Source organism: Paramacrobiotus metropolitanus, unplaced genomic scaffold, assembly GCF_019649055.1.
Source record: "Paramacrobiotus metropolitanus isolate TYO unplaced genomic scaffold, Prichtersi_v1.0 Parri_scaffold0000026, whole genome shotgun sequence".
Classification (NCBI taxonomy): Eukaryota; Metazoa; Tardigrada; class Eutardigrada; order Parachela; family Macrobiotidae; genus Paramacrobiotus; species Paramacrobiotus metropolitanus.
In genome coordinates, this window is record NW_026570246.1 from 67,178 (window position 1) to 83,828 (window position 16,651).

At 43.6% G+C, this 16,651-nt stretch overlaps 2 protein-coding genes across 2 annotated transcripts; both read left to right on the plus strand.

The window, feature by feature from the left end:
• The first annotated feature begins 119 nt into the window (after positions 1–119).
• On the plus strand, positions 120–9,005 carry LOC129587860 (mitogen-activated protein kinase kinase kinase 4-like). Its single transcript, XM_055481801.1, has 9 exons — positions 120–980; positions 1,961–2,774; positions 3,122–3,429; positions 4,037–5,218; positions 5,299–5,622; positions 5,950–6,366; positions 7,143–7,436; positions 7,743–8,130; positions 8,354–9,005. Exons 1-9 carry the CDS (start codon positions 446–448, stop codon positions 8,529–8,531), a joined length of 4,440 nt encoding a protein of 1,479 aa, XP_055337776.1. The 5' UTR covers positions 120–445; the 3' UTR covers positions 8,532–9,005.
• A 518-nt stretch (positions 9,006–9,523) lies between these two features.
• LOC129587863 (uncharacterized) lies at positions 9,524–16,430 on the plus strand. The gene is made up of 11 exons (XM_055481805.1): positions 9,524–9,533; positions 9,888–10,119; positions 10,528–11,225; positions 11,890–12,345; positions 13,241–13,692; positions 13,859–14,066; positions 14,342–14,441; positions 14,521–14,764; positions 14,994–15,182; positions 15,462–15,778; positions 15,960–16,430. The coding sequence occupies exons 1-11, from the start codon at positions 9,524–9,526 to the stop codon at positions 16,345–16,347; spliced, it is 3,294 nt and encodes a 1,097-aa protein (XP_055337780.1). The 3' UTR covers positions 16,348–16,430.
• The last annotated feature ends 221 nt before the right edge of the window (positions 16,431–16,651 follow it).

The window sequence follows — 16,651 nt, forward strand, 5'->3', positions numbered from 1 at the left end:
TTTCGCTGTTTATTGCAGCTGCATAGCAGTGTGCAATGTGCATACTACTGACATGCGGAAGTGAACGTACGAGTACATACACCTCGTAAATGAGCATGCAGATTTCCAGTGGCAATATCCGTACAAGATTAGGCACCATGCAAGATCGCCTTCACGTGTGCCATTTTAAAGCCTGTTATTTTAAAGAAAAGCGTTCTTCATTTTATTTTTGTAACTCTGTTTACCTCTCAAAACAAAAGTTAACCTCTTATGCTCTGGTACCTTCAGTGATTTTATTTTTTTTTGAAATGCTCTCGCTGTGTAGCCACTCTAGTGTACCAATGATGCCTTCGTTCAGCAAACGCATTCTCAATTGTGAATTGTTATCTGTGCGGTTCTCCCGCCAGGACTAAATCGTTTATACCTGTCATGTTAATTTTCCTGCTGATCTTCTCCACCATGCACGATGGCTGATGGCGAGAACAGCAGTTCCTCCGCGTCGGAAGAGTATTGCGGAGCTGACGGTGATCACGGGAGTTTTGCTACTCCCTCCCCCAGTAAACGGCCTCCGTCCAGTGTTCCCCACTCCAATCGCAGCTCTGCGTCACCTGCCCGTCGTCCTTGGGAGGTGCAGCAGCAGCGCGAGGAGGCTCTCGTGGATGATGTGCATCGGCGGATGGACGGGAAGCCGTCCGTGCGTCGTGGCAGTAAGGGCATAACCAAAGACACCTATGCGAAGAGCACCAAACAGTGCGTGCGCAATATCCGCAAGCAAAGTCGCCTGGGTATGCTCAGCGGCACAAACTCCAAGATGACGTCGCCCGAGCATGACGGCCCGGAGAATCCCTTCCAGTTTCCGCACAGTGTCTCCAGTATGGCCGTGGGGACGCCGGGCAGTGCCGCGAAACCCGTGACGACGCATCTGTCGCATCGGAATAAGCGCACTAAAAAACGCAACAAGGATCGCTCCTACGATCGCGATTTGAAGTTATTGGGTGCTGGTGAGTTTTATTTGTACTATTCAGTGTTTTATTTCGCTGATAAGACTGCTATATAATTTTCTCACATAAAGATTTGCACGGTATGGGAACGAGTGTGATTGCATCATCTTTCAGTCTGCGAAACTACATATGTTTTCGTAACTTTAAACTGGCAGATTCACTTGATTAGACTTAAAGTGATAGCAGGCACTGTATTCTTCGCAGCAGCTGGAATTGTTGTTGTTGTTTTTCAAATGGCTTGTGACCATGATCACGTTTTTCAGAATCTTCCAGATTGCCTTTCGATTTTATGAAAATTTTCTTGTTTCTAATTATGCTTGTTATTCTCGCGTTTCTGACGTTTCATAATACCTGTTTCCATGAAAAACGAGGTCGCAGTACATAGTATAATCAGTTTTTGAATGGGTGTAAGCGTAATTATCAGTGTGTGCTGCCGGAAACGCTCACTTGATAGACAGCTATTATCGTTCTGTGTACCGTGCATGATGTGTCTCGTGCTGTTACGGCAGTAAACTTTCCCGGAAAGGGAGGAAATTGCATTTAAATTTAGTTTGAAATTGCGCGTAAATTCAGTTTGACTTTTACGGACGTGTTGCTTTTCACCTCGCGATTTAACCAGCGTAACGTGAGTATGAGGATCGTTGAACCAAACAAGGGAGCGTATTCTGCCTTTTCGGTTTGTCAGCGTGGGTGCGTAGGACCGGATGATGTTATCATGTTATCGCGTTTCATTCTTAACGGTCTCCATCGCGTGTTGTGCCGCGTGTTAGGCTAATTTTATCTGTTGATGGGTTGTTTTTGGGATGGTATACAATCCTTTGGAGTAAGCGTAATGACAAACGCAATGATTAAGAGTAATGCTCCAGGCGGGTTTTTTATTACCCCTTTTATGACCTAAATCACTGCTGAGTGTGTGGGTGTTATCGTTGTAATCAGGAGACATAAAGCATTCATAACGTAATAGCGGTATCGCTTTGCAGATTACGATCACGGCGGCCGCGTGACGCTCAGCCAGTCTAATGGCCCGCTGCTGGAAGTGGAAACCAGCAGTCAGTTTATGAGTTTGGCGTCGCGCCGTGTGGATAAGGAGAAAGAAAACAACGAAAAAGAGGAGCGCAGCGTGGGATTCCGGCGTCACAGTCTGTCGCGGTCAGCGTCCAGGTGGCCCAATTGTCCGCGTGAGCGCATTAGGTTTTATGAACATTTCGCCGTACTGATCGAGCTGGGCTCGAAAGCTAAACGGAAACGGGAGGAGCAGCTGCGGAAAGGCGCCACCCCGCAGGCGCCGGAGGCCTTCCGCAATGAACTGAAAGATGTACTGTGGTTGGAGCTGCAGGCCTGGATGCACAACCTGGATCTGCATCACCAGGATACCCGGCTAATGCAGGAGCGCGAAAAGATTGACGGGATACTGCGCGGTATCCAGGTCTTTCGTATCGATGATCCCGATCTGGCGTCGCCGTGTTTCATCGGTGGACATGATTTGGATACCAAGTACATTTGGAAGCTGCATATGGCTTTCAAGCAGGTGCACACCGTCCACAAGCAGCTGGAGGATGTGGAGCATCTGTATCCCTGCACCAAAAATATCGGGCTTTCGCATCCTGTCTACGAAAATCGCCAGTTTCAGGATAAAGTGCGAGCGCTGAATATGTGGTCCAATTTCTACATGCAGCTCAGCTATCGGCTGCAATCGGTTGCCGGCATCGTTTGTGGACGGAAGAACAATGATGCGTTTCCGAAACTGTTCACAAGCACCGGAGATTGCATTCCTGAAGTGGAAGAGTGCAGTGGGTAAGTAAATGGATTAATCGATTTTATCTGTGAAATGAACAAGCCGAGGTAAACATTTTTACAGTAAACATGCGTGATACTGAACCTAATTTTTCTGAAACGGTTTTCTTTGAACCTTGTGATAATTCTGGTATGCCGCGGATATGAGGCGATAATCAAACGATTTTAATTCTGACCAAAGTGCGAAGTGCGATTAAAGTCACTTTCGTAAGTAAAGTCCAAACCTCATCAATTTTTTTTATTGCAGTATTGGTTTCGATTGTATACGAAAAGCACTGAAGTGCACACATACGCGTGTGTTTATTCCGAAGCAAAATACACTTTTTGGAAAATTTGCACTTTTTTAGGGATGTCCTTGATGGACTGGGACCATTTGGAGATGGAGAAGGGAGTCGATCGGGGCTGTCGTCGCGGTGCAGCAGCTATTACGATATGCGGGATTTGGACCAGGACGATGTGGAGGCCAATGCCAAGTCGATGAAGATCGCTCTGCGTGCATTCCTGGAAAAAGGAATGCGGAAAAGAGGTCTGGAGAAGACCATCAGTCAGATAAAAAATCTGATATTTCCGACGCTGCGGCATATACTGAAGAACTTAGAACAGCCTGTAACCAGCGCAGTGACATTTCAGCGTCAGTCATCTGCTCCAGAAGGACGTAAGTGTGTATAACATAATGAATAGTTGAATATTTGATAAATTTGGGTATTGCTGACTTGGGTACAAATATGGTAATTTACTGTCTTGGGTAATATGTGACAGTTGTTGATAATACTCGTAATAATTTGGAATCGAATCTCCGTAAACGGTAATATTGATCGGTTATGATCCGTTTGTGCGTAATGGCATTTTCCGGTTGTGGATGATCCAAGTGTAAATATTTACGGAATAATATCGATTTCGTGATTTGGCTATTTTTATATGACTATTACACAGTTTTTGTGAGAAACATGAACATATTTCTCACAAAGATTCATGTTTCGATGAATGGCGAATTTTGCGTACAAATTTCTGATGGTCGTCTGTGAATTGTACTTAGCAAGTCAGAGCGAAAATCCTAGTACATGGACATTTTCCTTGCACTAATGGCCATTGTTCAAAACTAATTGTGATCGTAAGCTGATGTACTTGGAGGCATATAAGTAGAAATGCGTTTATTTAGTTGGATCACGGTACCCGATCAGTATTTGTCTGTAGAAATATGTACAGTAATCCTTCGTGTAGTTGAATAGACACTTAACATAATTTGGTTCTGGTTGGTCTAGGTACTGAAATTGACGTGGTCAAACTCTGGTGCGATTTGCACAAAGAGTCCAATCTCCCTTGCCTGGATCGTGTATTCATCCATCTGCTCCGATTACCGATACGCACACTGCGAGAAGGTATTGCGCTGCGCCTTGAACAGCGCCCGGAAGGCGATCCCGATGTGGCCAGTTTGAATCAGCTTATTCACGAGTGCAAAGACACCCTGATCCTGGCCATTTCCATCCGGAAAGACTACATTGAGCTGGGCAGCACCATCCGCCACCACGAAGTCCTGCACGATGATATCCGTCAGTTGGATGAACTGATGAAGAAACTCCTCGAGCTGTACTTGGAATATTTACAGCAGTGGATCCTAACCCTGCAGAAGGAGATCCGTGCCAGCCGTTTGCAGAAGACCGTGTTGGAGGATGAGTGGCAGAATATGACGCAGCTGTGCGGTGGGATTGACGATGCCGAACTGGAGCTTCCACAAAAGTTCTGTGCCATCGTGCAGGGCTTGTTGAGCGGGATTGGGACGCTGCTGGATTCCGGGTTGGATGATTTTATCTCGTCGTTGTATCAGGCTGAAGAGGGACTGGGTTTATCGCCGACCAAAGATATGTTCCGACAGTTCTTCCGTGATTGCAAGATTGTGTTTATTGAAGCGAAAGAACGGTGTTTCAAATTGTTGGAGTTTACGAAGCTGTTGCACAAAGACTTGGAGATTGCGGCCATCTACGAGATGATGGTCAGTATGCCCACATTCCTGTCGATGCTGGTGGAGACCAATCATTACTATGTGGATTTGGCGGCAGCGGACACTGACCAGAATGGGCTGAAATATCGATTTTTCGTGTCGCAGAATATCGGTAATAACGGCATGCAGGTGGCACGCCTGCTGAATGCGACGCTAGGTGGACGGGAGACAGAAAACGATATGGAAGGATACCTGTTGATTGTACCGGCAACGAACGACAAGTGGACTGGAAGGGTGGTGAAGAGCAATATTGGCGCGCTGACAGCGATACGGCACAGTCATATTGATTTTGATGCCGGCAATGTCATGTTAGTGGCGTTGAAAAACGGAGTGCTTGCACTGCAGTCGAAGCAGTTTGAGAAGCGCTTACCGAAGGATTATGTGAAGCCGTCCATTCCGCAGACAACCTGCCATCAGATTATTTCTCAAGCATTGGAAGATATTAAAGGTATTTTTAAATAAAGTTTGAATTTCGCAAAATGTACTAGCCATGTATATTATGAATTATCTCGTTTCTTGTGGTTTAGGAGGAATCGCTTGAACTGGGCAAAAAGATTTGCTCTGTTATATTGAGATTCCAGGAGGAAATTAGGATGAACCAGTTTCCGGAAATTACCGAACAGGATCGATCCTTCTTCACGAAATCTTTCCGCGATTTATTGCACATGAGCTATAATTTCTCCATGGAATATCATCGGGAGCTGGCTCGGTTGAATTTCAGTGATGAAGAAGCCTTAGCTACGCAACTGTTTGATTTAGCGCGGCAGTGGATGGATTTTGTGGTGGACAAATGCGAACGAGGTCATGGCACGCGGCCGCGCTGGAGCACGCCGGGTCTGGATTACCTGAGTAAGATGGAAACATGTGAACTTTGTTTATATTTTCGCAGTTCATGTTTTACGAGTATATCTATATGAATCATCAATTTAGTTACAGTATTAACTTTTTATCAAAAATTTGGTCTTTCTTCTGCATTCGCGTATGGCACAGCTACGCGTTAAACGGGTTTTTCTATTATTTTCGTATTTCGTATCACCACTACATGAATCCATGGTGCATTGTAATAGTTATGTAGTTTTTGGTATACAGTGTATATCTTTGGTGTGGTGTTTTTAGATATCTTAGTATTTTTCGCTGAGCGCTCTAATAACCGAACAGTGTTTTTGTATTTTGCAGCGGTAGCTGTCCGTCCAAACTACACCAAATACATGACCGAGGAGTTATTCCAGAGTTTTAAAACGCAGATCGACACCTGTGTGACTCACGTGATCGGCGATCCTCCCCAACCCGGTCAGAACAAGACACCGGTAGAGAGTCCCACCACCTTTTACCTCAGTCCACCACAGAGCAGTATTGCGTTGGCTCCGCACCGTTCTTCTCTGTCCTTGTCCGAGGGCTCGTCGGTCGTTCTCGGCAGCTACATCTCGCGGCTGTCGTCGAAGAGCGACACGGCGTATGAATCGTCCGAGGAAGATGATTCGGAGATGCATGAACTGCATCACCGCGTCGAAGATGCCGTTGACAAATTGGACAAGAAGAGGAACGATTACCTGATGAAGCACAAGTTGGTGGGCATGGTTGTCCCCACGGAAAGTACGTATTATACTTTTAATAGTTCTTGTAAGCTGATGTAGCAAGCTGCGGAAATATTGCGAAATGATCGTGGTAAATATGCATGAAAACAGAATTTCAGACTGATATTACAGACAAAATTTTGTCTTCGGTTATCGTTCGAAATTTGATGGTGTGAAGTGAAATGCATATGTAGTACTACGTTTCTAGCACAGCATTACCTGTAGCAGTTACTGATAATGGTTATTGTGCTTTTTTATTCCTCACAAACAGCAGTGGTGCACTGCCTTTGTAAATGCCTATTTGCTAGTCGTTACAGTATAATTTTACAAAACATTTTGCGCCGGGTCGTTAGTATGAATGAATGTATCGTTAGTTCATTAAAATAGCCATAATTATGACCTTTGTACTTTTGATTTCCAAAAAACTGCTGGTATAGACGTATAGTTGTCATGGTATGAAAAGTTTTGTACGTACGTACAGCATACCTACTGAGTAATCGATATAAATTTTCTTAATTTGCAGTACCAGTGTAGAGTTTACCGCACCAAAAATAGGTCGCACGTGATGCATTAGAAATGCAGCAGTTTATTCCCTATTAAATCGCATTCGTCTTGCCAGTTCGAATTTCGTGGCGTTGAGGAACTCTTGGGCTTTGACAAAATTCGTTTGCAAGATACTCTCAGACGCAATCATTCGGTTTGCGTCTGAGAGTACTGAAATTTTCAGATAAATTGTTCGATTAGTGTAGAGAAAAATTTTACTTTCAGTTCTTTCAGCGAGGTTGTTCATTGTAGGCACTAAAAACATTAATCATTTGAAATCTCGAAAAGTGGATTTCCGCTGGCGATTGTGCAACAAACTTGGATCTGGCCGACATGCAGATGTCTACAAAGTGATGAATCTCGACACGGGAGGACTGCTGGCGGTGAAGAAATTCTCCGTCAACCAGAGCAACAAGTCCTCATGGATCAACAAGCTGGCCACGGAGATTGAGTGGCTAGCTGGCCTGAAGCATCCCAATGTTGTGCAGTATTTTGGAGTAGAAATCCATCGCGAGGAGCTTCTTCTCTTCATGGAATATTGCGATGGTATGGGACGCAGTTTGGCGTTCGATTTTCATTTCGGGTTAAAAAACGTTTGTTCGATCTCAAAATTTAACTTTCTATGAGGGTTTTCTTCACACTATCAAAATTTCATTCGCATCCGTTTTGTTTCAGTTTCTTCCATAGACTTTCGACTGGCTGATATTATGTATTTTAAGACAAATCTGATGAAGTTTTCGTTGTGTGCGCTGTCTGTAAAGATATTCTTTATTCGTACTTCGTGTTTAGATATCTCTTCCAGTTCGTAAGTGCTTGCCCTCATTTTCTTTTGATGTAAATTTATTGTTGTAGGGGGAACCTTGAGCGATGTTGCACGGCAGGGCCTGGACATTATCATGGTGCGCGTGTACGCCAAGCAGCTGCTGATGGGCATTCACTACCTCCACGACAACGCCATTTGTCACTTGGACATCAAGGGACAGAACGTCTTCCTGACCTCCGAGGGCTGCGTGAAGTTGGGCGACTTCAGTGAGATGGTTAAGCTGGAATCTGGAGATACACGATCGCGCGATGTCCAGAACAACACCGGCACACCGCGTTTCATGTCGCCCGAGATGATCCGCGGGGACGACAGCAACGGGATTGGACGCGCTACGGATATTTGGTCTTACGGGTGTGTGGTGGTGGAGATGATCACTGGGAAGACGCCCAAGTTCGACAAGATTGCTGATGATAATGAGTAAGTATTTCAGTGGGGGTAGAATTATTTAGATCGTGTGCCGAATTGGTATTCATCAGCCACTGCAATACAATATTCGTAGATTAGTGGCTCTTACATAATTACGGTGCGCTTCAGTGTGTACATTTAGCCATCATGATAACTGTTTGGGCGTTTGGCATTTTTTAAAGTTTATTTTATAAATTATTACAAATAAATTCATGTGTGTTATTACTTTTTACAGGTATGCGATTATGTTTCACGTTGGGGCGGGAGGCCGTCCCAAGATTCCAGACACGTTGAGTCCGGATGGTAAGGATTTCCTGGACCATTGCTTCGAAAAGAACCCCGATGATCGCTGGCGCGCTGATCGTCTGCTGAAGCATCCCTTTGTAACGATTGATATTGGAGGGGATTTGTGAAAATCGTGATATATCGGTTTTTTGTTGATACTGGAATGCTGAATTTGTTGGAAGATCTCTGCGATTGATCGAAATGAACGAATTATGAAATTGCCTGACAGAAAATTTTGTTGGATACTAATTTATTGTTTTCGGATGTGATGCTGAGAGAATTGATTTGCGGCTATGCTTTCCTTGCTTGTTGGCGAAAGTATTGGCCGTGTTGTGGTTTTATCTATTTTTTATCCAGTGTAAGATGTTTTCTCTGTATTATGTCATAGTTTTTCGCTGCTATGTTTTTGTCCCGGTGGCGGCTTATCGGCTTCTTTGTAGGCCTGTTTTCTGCATTTTATCCGTACTGGTTCTGCCACATGATGTCTTTTCATTATTGCTTTTTTTGAGTTCCATGCAGAAAATTTATCATGTTCTCAAAATAGTTGTATCGACGAAATGATGTTAGAATTTACGAAAGCGAAAAAAAATAATAAAAAAATCAGCTGGAAACATTCTTTCCGTTTTAGCATTTGTAAGCACACGATTTTAACTGCATAAACAACTGTAAGTACAGTTGTTTACGTGCGTACGGTACGTGTACAGAATCTACAAAATACAGATACGACTATGCGCAATTGGTCAATGGCGTGAACTAATTACCGGTGCGTTGCGTAATACTGCGTTCAGTTCAAAACAGCACCAAAATTACTTATTCGAAAAAATCACAGAGCTACAGACTCTGTTCTTCGTACGCAGTAGAATTTTCTGTCCAACGTTCGGAACCGGTTTCAACCATTGCGATGCAGTTACTACGCTCTACCGCTGCCACTAGTCTCGCAAAGAACATGTGAACAAAATTTGAAGTGTTACGCCATAGAATGACCTAGTATTTCCATTTATTGATCCTCCACATATTGTAGTTCTAGAGTAGGATCTCTTGGCTTTTATTTCAGTGGTTCATTCATATCATCAGTTTCTGTTAACTTGGAAATACTAATATTTTCGATTTCGCAGGTACAATGGCTCGAAGTATCACGCCCTTCTTTTACTATCGAAAACATTAACTGTGAAGATTAGTTTTTGGATGTTTCCTCGATCTTCCGCGTGTGTATTTTGTCTTTTAAGGAAAGGCTCTTTGTTTAATTCATCTGTTCATGTGAAAATCTCGGAGATGCTGAACTACACATAATGCCATACGTGACCACATCGGAAGAATTGTTGCGGAATTCGAAGCATTCGGTCGGAAGCCATGCAGATAATCTGTTCACTCTGTATACTTGCGTTATCATTTCAGTCTCTGGTTGCTGACGCCATAGCAGCCAACTCGTCGGATTTATCCGCTGCATATGTTCTGCAGGCTTCCTTCAATACTCGCGGGATAAGGGGCACTCGTGACCTTTACGGAGACGACGAATGTTGCACCGAGCGACGCTACTGAATCACGATCGGGATCCGCGACGACGATTTCCGTAGAGTACTTTTTGGAAAATCCGCAATGGGCTGCCACATCCTCACGGCCTTCCTCCAAAGATGAACTGTTTATTACCATCCGGGAGTTTCCGGTTATCTTCGGGATGACAGGCGATCAGTGCTCCGACGAGGCGCTGGGCAAACAGTAAGCAACAGGTGGCGCAAGCACGCCGATAACACAAAAAGTGGATAAAACCCACTCAGTATTATAAAGGCGCTAGAAAAACTGTAAGCAAGAGAAACCTAGAGGCAAGAAATAAAAGCAAGCATATTTATTCGTTTTTGTCTCAAGCTTTATTTTTATCGCAGTTTACACTGAATAAAGTTGATTGAATATGATGATAAGGCGCCATCGCACTACAATTTCACCACTTCAATCAGAGCACCAAACTTCAATGAAAGGATTAATAATTTACTTACCGTGAGAGAGCCACTAAAATACCAGTACTTTGCAAAGTATATATTTATAAAAGTATTTATACAACAACACTTAGTAATCTGTACTTCTAGAGGTGTATATAAAGCAGGCTTGCATAAATCCTTCTATTTTCAGATTGCACAGTCGGACCTTCCAGATCGGGCCGCTCCGTCTGAACTCTACACTCTCCGGCCGCCTCCCCGCGGTGGACGTCCCTCTCCACTCCCACCAAAGCATCCTCGGCCGCTCCATCCTCGTCATCAGCACCAAAGGTAAACGCGCCTGCGCCACCATCACCACCACACAGCCTTTCACCAGTCGACTGGCTATCGCCCGCATCCGGGGCTCCATTGCCGGCGATGTGTACTTCCGGCAGTACGCGGCGGCCACCATCCATACCACCATCTTCGTTGACCTTTACAAACTCATCCCGGATGGGATGGCCAAGAATGTCACCTATAAGTGGCTGCTGATGACCACGGGACCGTTGGATCGCAGCCGCCCCGAGGATGAAGTTTCCTGTCGCAATATGCGCGTGCTGTATGACCCGGATTTCCGGGATGAGGCCGGTTGTAGCCGGGACGCGCCGCAGTCTTGTAAAATTGGGAATTACGAGCAGAAGTTTGGCGGATTGTTGATCGGGTGGGTGGGTGCACCGCAGAAGGCCTTTTACACGGACACGCAATTCTCCCCGTCCGGGACGACGGCCGGCAGACGGATTTATGTGGCGGTATTCTCTCCGTTGAATCCGCTGGTTAGTGTGGCGTGTGGGGAAATTCGGATGCTGCCGCCCAAGGTAGCCGAGGCATCCTTCAGTCAGGATGGTGTTAAAGGTCAGTACAACTCTAGCCAGTTACCATTTTTTCATACTCAAAACGTGCTAACACTTCTACCGGTATCGATATACTAATTTCGCAGGGTTACTTTTAAGATGCAATACTTTGTTTTCAAACAATTTCGATAGAGGTACGTATATATCACTCGTGCAGCTCATCTTATCAGTCTTAACTATTATCATTACGTGTTGACGAAACGTTTTAAACAGATTTTTTTTTATTTTATAATGACAGTTTCAAGAAAAGTAGTTTCTGTTACAGAATTTAACATTTTTCCGTTCTTATCTTTAGACTAGAATTGCCGTGCTTAATACAACGTATTAAACAGCCAGTTATTAAACAGAAAATAATACTGGAAACCATATTATCGTATTTTAAGTGTTCCGTGGAGTTACACATTAGACACATGACATCCAGTATATGCCGAAATACCATTATTAATACTGCAGAACTGCAGTGTATTTGGAACTACGTAAGCAAAAGTTAACGTTTTTTTCCAACGGTCCGATTGTATGGAGTATAGTCAGTATACACTCCCTGCAGTTCGTGATTTCGCACGTAAGACTAAAATATGCTTATATTTTTATTTTGTACATTACCGATTCGTCCGCATGATTGTGCATGAACACGATGAACCGACTGCCTTTGTGCAACTCTACAGGTTTGCTGAAATTTGTGCAAGTGTCCCCGCTGGATCCAACGGAAGTGTATATAAATTTAACCGGCTTGGCTTCCCGCGCCAACTCCTACCAGCTCCACCAATTTCCCCGCCGGCAGCGCATCAAGCGCAACGAAGATCTCTGTGTTGCAGCTCACATTGGCAATCTCTACGACCCCTTTAGAGCTGCATACAATCTCGGTTTGACCGTCAACGTCAGTACCGTGGACCAGTGGCCAGTGGGTGACCTAAGCGGACGGCACGGCAATCTCAGCGGTGTTGACAGTTATGATGCGGCATACGTTGACGAGAATTTACCATTGTTTGGATCACTGAGTATCATTGGCAGGACATTGGTCATTTACAATAACAGCGTTAACGGATCCAGATGGATGTGCAGCAGTGTGTGGTCGCGAGGGGAAACTGTAACAGCGAGAGTACGCTTCTTTTATACTGTCGGTAAGGGAGAATAACTTAAACACCACCGTTTGCCGTTATAACAGAAACGGGTGATTATCAGCTAACAATAACAACTCAGATACATGTACATATATCAACTCTGTATTACAGTATTGTGCGATTAAATGTTTGTTGAAACTTGATCGCCCAGATATTATAAAGTGTAGTTTGTAGTATTGTTAATTTTGCATTCATAAATTGATGTCAAAAAGCGAAAATGTTTGTCTATACTTTTATTCACAATAATTCAGTATTGTTCGTACTACGACTTCGCTCGTAGATTGGTCAAACCTACTATACGGGACAGTACTTTGATCGCCCACGTATTATGATTTTTCAATATCAATGAGGTTTTAAAAAGTTCGTTTCTATCCCTTTCACGTATTCAACTTTTTTTCTCTTTGCCAAGACACAGTATACGCTATGATAGTCACCGTTCTAGTTACCATTACTTGTATAACCAGTAATAACCAGCATGATCACCAATCGAACAAACTTCATACTCAGTTCATAGAAACCTCGGCATATCGCTTATTTCTACCTTACGTCGGACTTTCGGTTTATTCATTATCACTTGAAATGCAATTATAAAAATTAAAAGTGTAAGTGCAACACACGATATCGGATAACAGAACATGTAACACGCCGCATGAGGGGCTGGTGATCAATGTACTGACTCGTACAGTAGGTTTGACCAATCTGCGAGCGAAGTCGTAGTATATACTGTACAATTGTTAGTGTATACAATATTGTTAGTCTGTATGTTTTGTGTAACTTGTATTATATTTATATGTACATATTTATAAATGCGTACATATTTCAGAAATGACGAGTTCTTCTGTCTTTGCGTTCAGGTTTTATATGAATGTCGAGTTTTGTTCGGCTTCGGTTTTAGGTGGGGAAATATTTTTGCGTCAGGCTGCGGACGATTGGAGAAGTGAGACTACCATATTCGGCAACCTGTTTTACACAAACGGTGTACCGCCGAACTTCACCAGCAACCATCCGTGGCGTGTCCATTCCGGCATTGTAGAGCGGGATGCGTTTTCCTTTGATGACCGGTGCATTAACGCGCTGGATGTGTACAATCCTTTGGATATGGATATACGAAAAAACTACGCAACGGAGTGCCTTCCATCCCGGCCACTGCGCTGCCGCTTGGGTGACCTTTCTTTAAAACTGCAAAATCTGGTGGTGGCCCTAAAGGGTTCCATTGGAAACGGGCGCTTTCTGTTTACGGATTCCTTCTTGCCGCTCACCGGGCCCATGAGTGTTGTGGGCCGGTCAATTGTAATTTACACTAAAGAACAGGGAACTGATCGGCTAGCCTGTGGCAACATCCAGAAGGTACACCAAAAATGTAAACTAAGTGTCGGATCCGTAGTATTGTACATGTAGAAGAAAAGTTACAAAATGCTGTTGTAGGGGAAATTGGTTTAATCTTTTAACATATATTTTGATTTGCACTGTTGAAACGGTTTGTCATGAGAAAAATTCGATCTGATGATTGCAGGTTTATCCAGTGAAAGCGACGGCAAAGACCTGGGTAGGTAAAACCAACATCAAAGGTTACATCACCGCATCACAGCCTACTAGCTTCCAAGACACGGAAGTGATTATTAGACTGCAAGAGCTAGACCGCGCCGCGACATCCCTGACGGTTCATGTGGGTCCGGTGGAGAACGACTTGGTTATTCCCTGCACTGAAGAATCCCTTGGAAGTACGAAAACTTTATACGATTATACTGTATACACAGGATATACGAATATCCTGTGTAGTGCATTTAGTACAGGGTCACTCTTGACCTTTGACACCGCAGACAATATTGCAATAATTATAAGATACAGTTGTGCCGTGGCATTACGCGCATGTTCGAAACTTTTATATCTCTAATTTTAGCAATGTACGAGTGCAGCATCCATGTGTTCACAATCTGGAAAAAATTTTTCGTATTTTATTTTAAAGTTGTAACACTAACTAAACTAATATTTTCAGAGGACTATAATCCTTTGAATACGTCAAACGCACCGTCGCAGAACACATCATTGTCGGCTGAAGTGTCAACAGACGATTTATATGCCGTTGGTGACCTTAGGTAATACATATACAAAAGAAAAACGCAGTGTGCGGACTTTGTACACTTTTACAATTTCGTTGTCTCCTGTTGTATACAGCGGTAAATACGGATCTCTGTCTGGATTAAGCTCTTATGACCGGCAAGCTTTCGATGAGAATCTTCCGTTGGCCGGTCTGAACAGTGTTGTGGGCCGCTCTGTGGGAGTAAGACAGAGCCTGGAGAGCCGCAGTTTAGCCTGTGCGGATATCGTCCACGATATTGACGAGCAGGATATCAAAATCAAAATCGTACACGCTATTGCCGAATTTCCTGGACCTTTCTTGTGGGGCTACATGCGTATGGTAGGAAAATCAGAAAGATTAAATTTTCTATGTGGAAATACGCAGCAGGCGTTGACTTTGCACATTGTTGTTCGCATATTTAATTTTCGACTTTTACATTTATTAAAGAAGTCTTGTTTTAAATGAACCTTTCCGCCATAAATAAGCGACAAAAAAACTTGTCTCACGGTTTCTGCAGGCCATTTCGATTAATAAACTTAAGTGAAAATTAACGTGGATTTTTGTACAGTTCCAGGTAGTATACGCCGACGGAAGTACATCACCGTTGACCATTCAGTCCCGTCTGGCGCATATGGTCAATAACACCATCGACTACCTGAGACCAACTTCCGAGTACCGATGGTCAGTGTGCCAGTTGCCGGTTGCTACGGATGCCGCAATTATTTACGAAGATTTCCGCTGCATCACCGCGGGCTTGGTATGCGTGTAGACTTGCTTCACCCAATTTTCTGCGGGCTCAATACATAAATTACTCACTGTACTGTATTTTTAATGCATGCATACGTAATGTGTCTGCCTGTTTAGTACATACAAATATATAGATATTTCGTATTTTAATATCAGATAAAATCCTAAAGTAAAAGAATAGGCGCGAGTGCCCTTTGTTATTTTCTGTAACTTTCTTACTAAATAATTATTCTGATAACTAAAACTGTGTACATATATTGAATTTATAAATTTCTTCGTGTTTTTGTAGACCGATAATTACTTTAACACCTTTGTGGAAGGGCAAGAGTACCGTGATGAGTGTTGGGCCGGTAATCCAACACGGTGCTCATATGGGGACGTGACGCGCCGTTTAGGAAAAGTTCGCATTTCTTTCGACGAACGCCAAGTCTTCACCGACGATATCTTGCAACTGCAAGGAAACATTTCCCTTATCGGACGGTCAATTGTGGTTTTCGATACAAGAGAAGGCGATCAAAGGGAAATTCGGTTGGCGTGTGCAAATATTCTGGAGGAAGAACACGCACAAGTGACAATTAATCTGCAGCATGCCGGCATTTTTGACATGTAAGTAACTTCGGAGCAAAATACTAAAAAACGTAACTAAATGAGTCATATTTATAAATCGCGAACAATTACGCTTAATCATACATAACAATTACAATTTAGCAGTTAAGCCATCTATAAGTTAAATCTGTACTGCGTTTATTGTAACGTGTAACGTTGTAACGTGACCTTTGCATTATAGCGTGGGATTTGAAGAGCACGTGGTGCGAGTGTCCAATCTGTCCCAATGGAACGTGCAGATTGATTTCGGCAATGTCAAACGCATGTACCAGGACTCTTGCGTGGTGGTGGACGTCCATTTCAGGGCACCCAAAGCCCTTAGCGTCATGCGGGCATTTACCAATCTGATCGATCTGGACCAGTTCTCGTTTCTCGGATATCAAAACTGTGATAAGAAGAAGTACCGCAAATTATTAGCCATGCTGACGGGAGCAGTGACCGTCTCTTCTTCCGATCGGGAAGCGGAAGACGATCACGATGGAGCTGTACGACTGTTAAGCGGCGGCGGCATATATCACGTTGCTTTGTTAATTCTCGCATTTTTTGCATCAAAATTTTTGATGATATGATTTCTATTAAGATTTCATGTTTACCAATTGCGGCAGAAATTGTTCCTGGCGCAAAAACCTTTACCTGAAAAAATTGTGATATAAACCGATATAAAACTGTTTGGTGTGTTCACCTTTTGGTTAATTTTACTAACCGTTTTTTTTCTCGCAGCAGGAGTATGTACACCACAAAACACTGTTTCTAAGTACGTTCATGGTAACCGTACACCTGACCGGTGTCCGATCGATTTTCTATTTGCGCAATCGAGCAAAACTGAACGGGCGAACGGAGGTCAGCAATCACTGTACCGCTCGTTACCGGCTA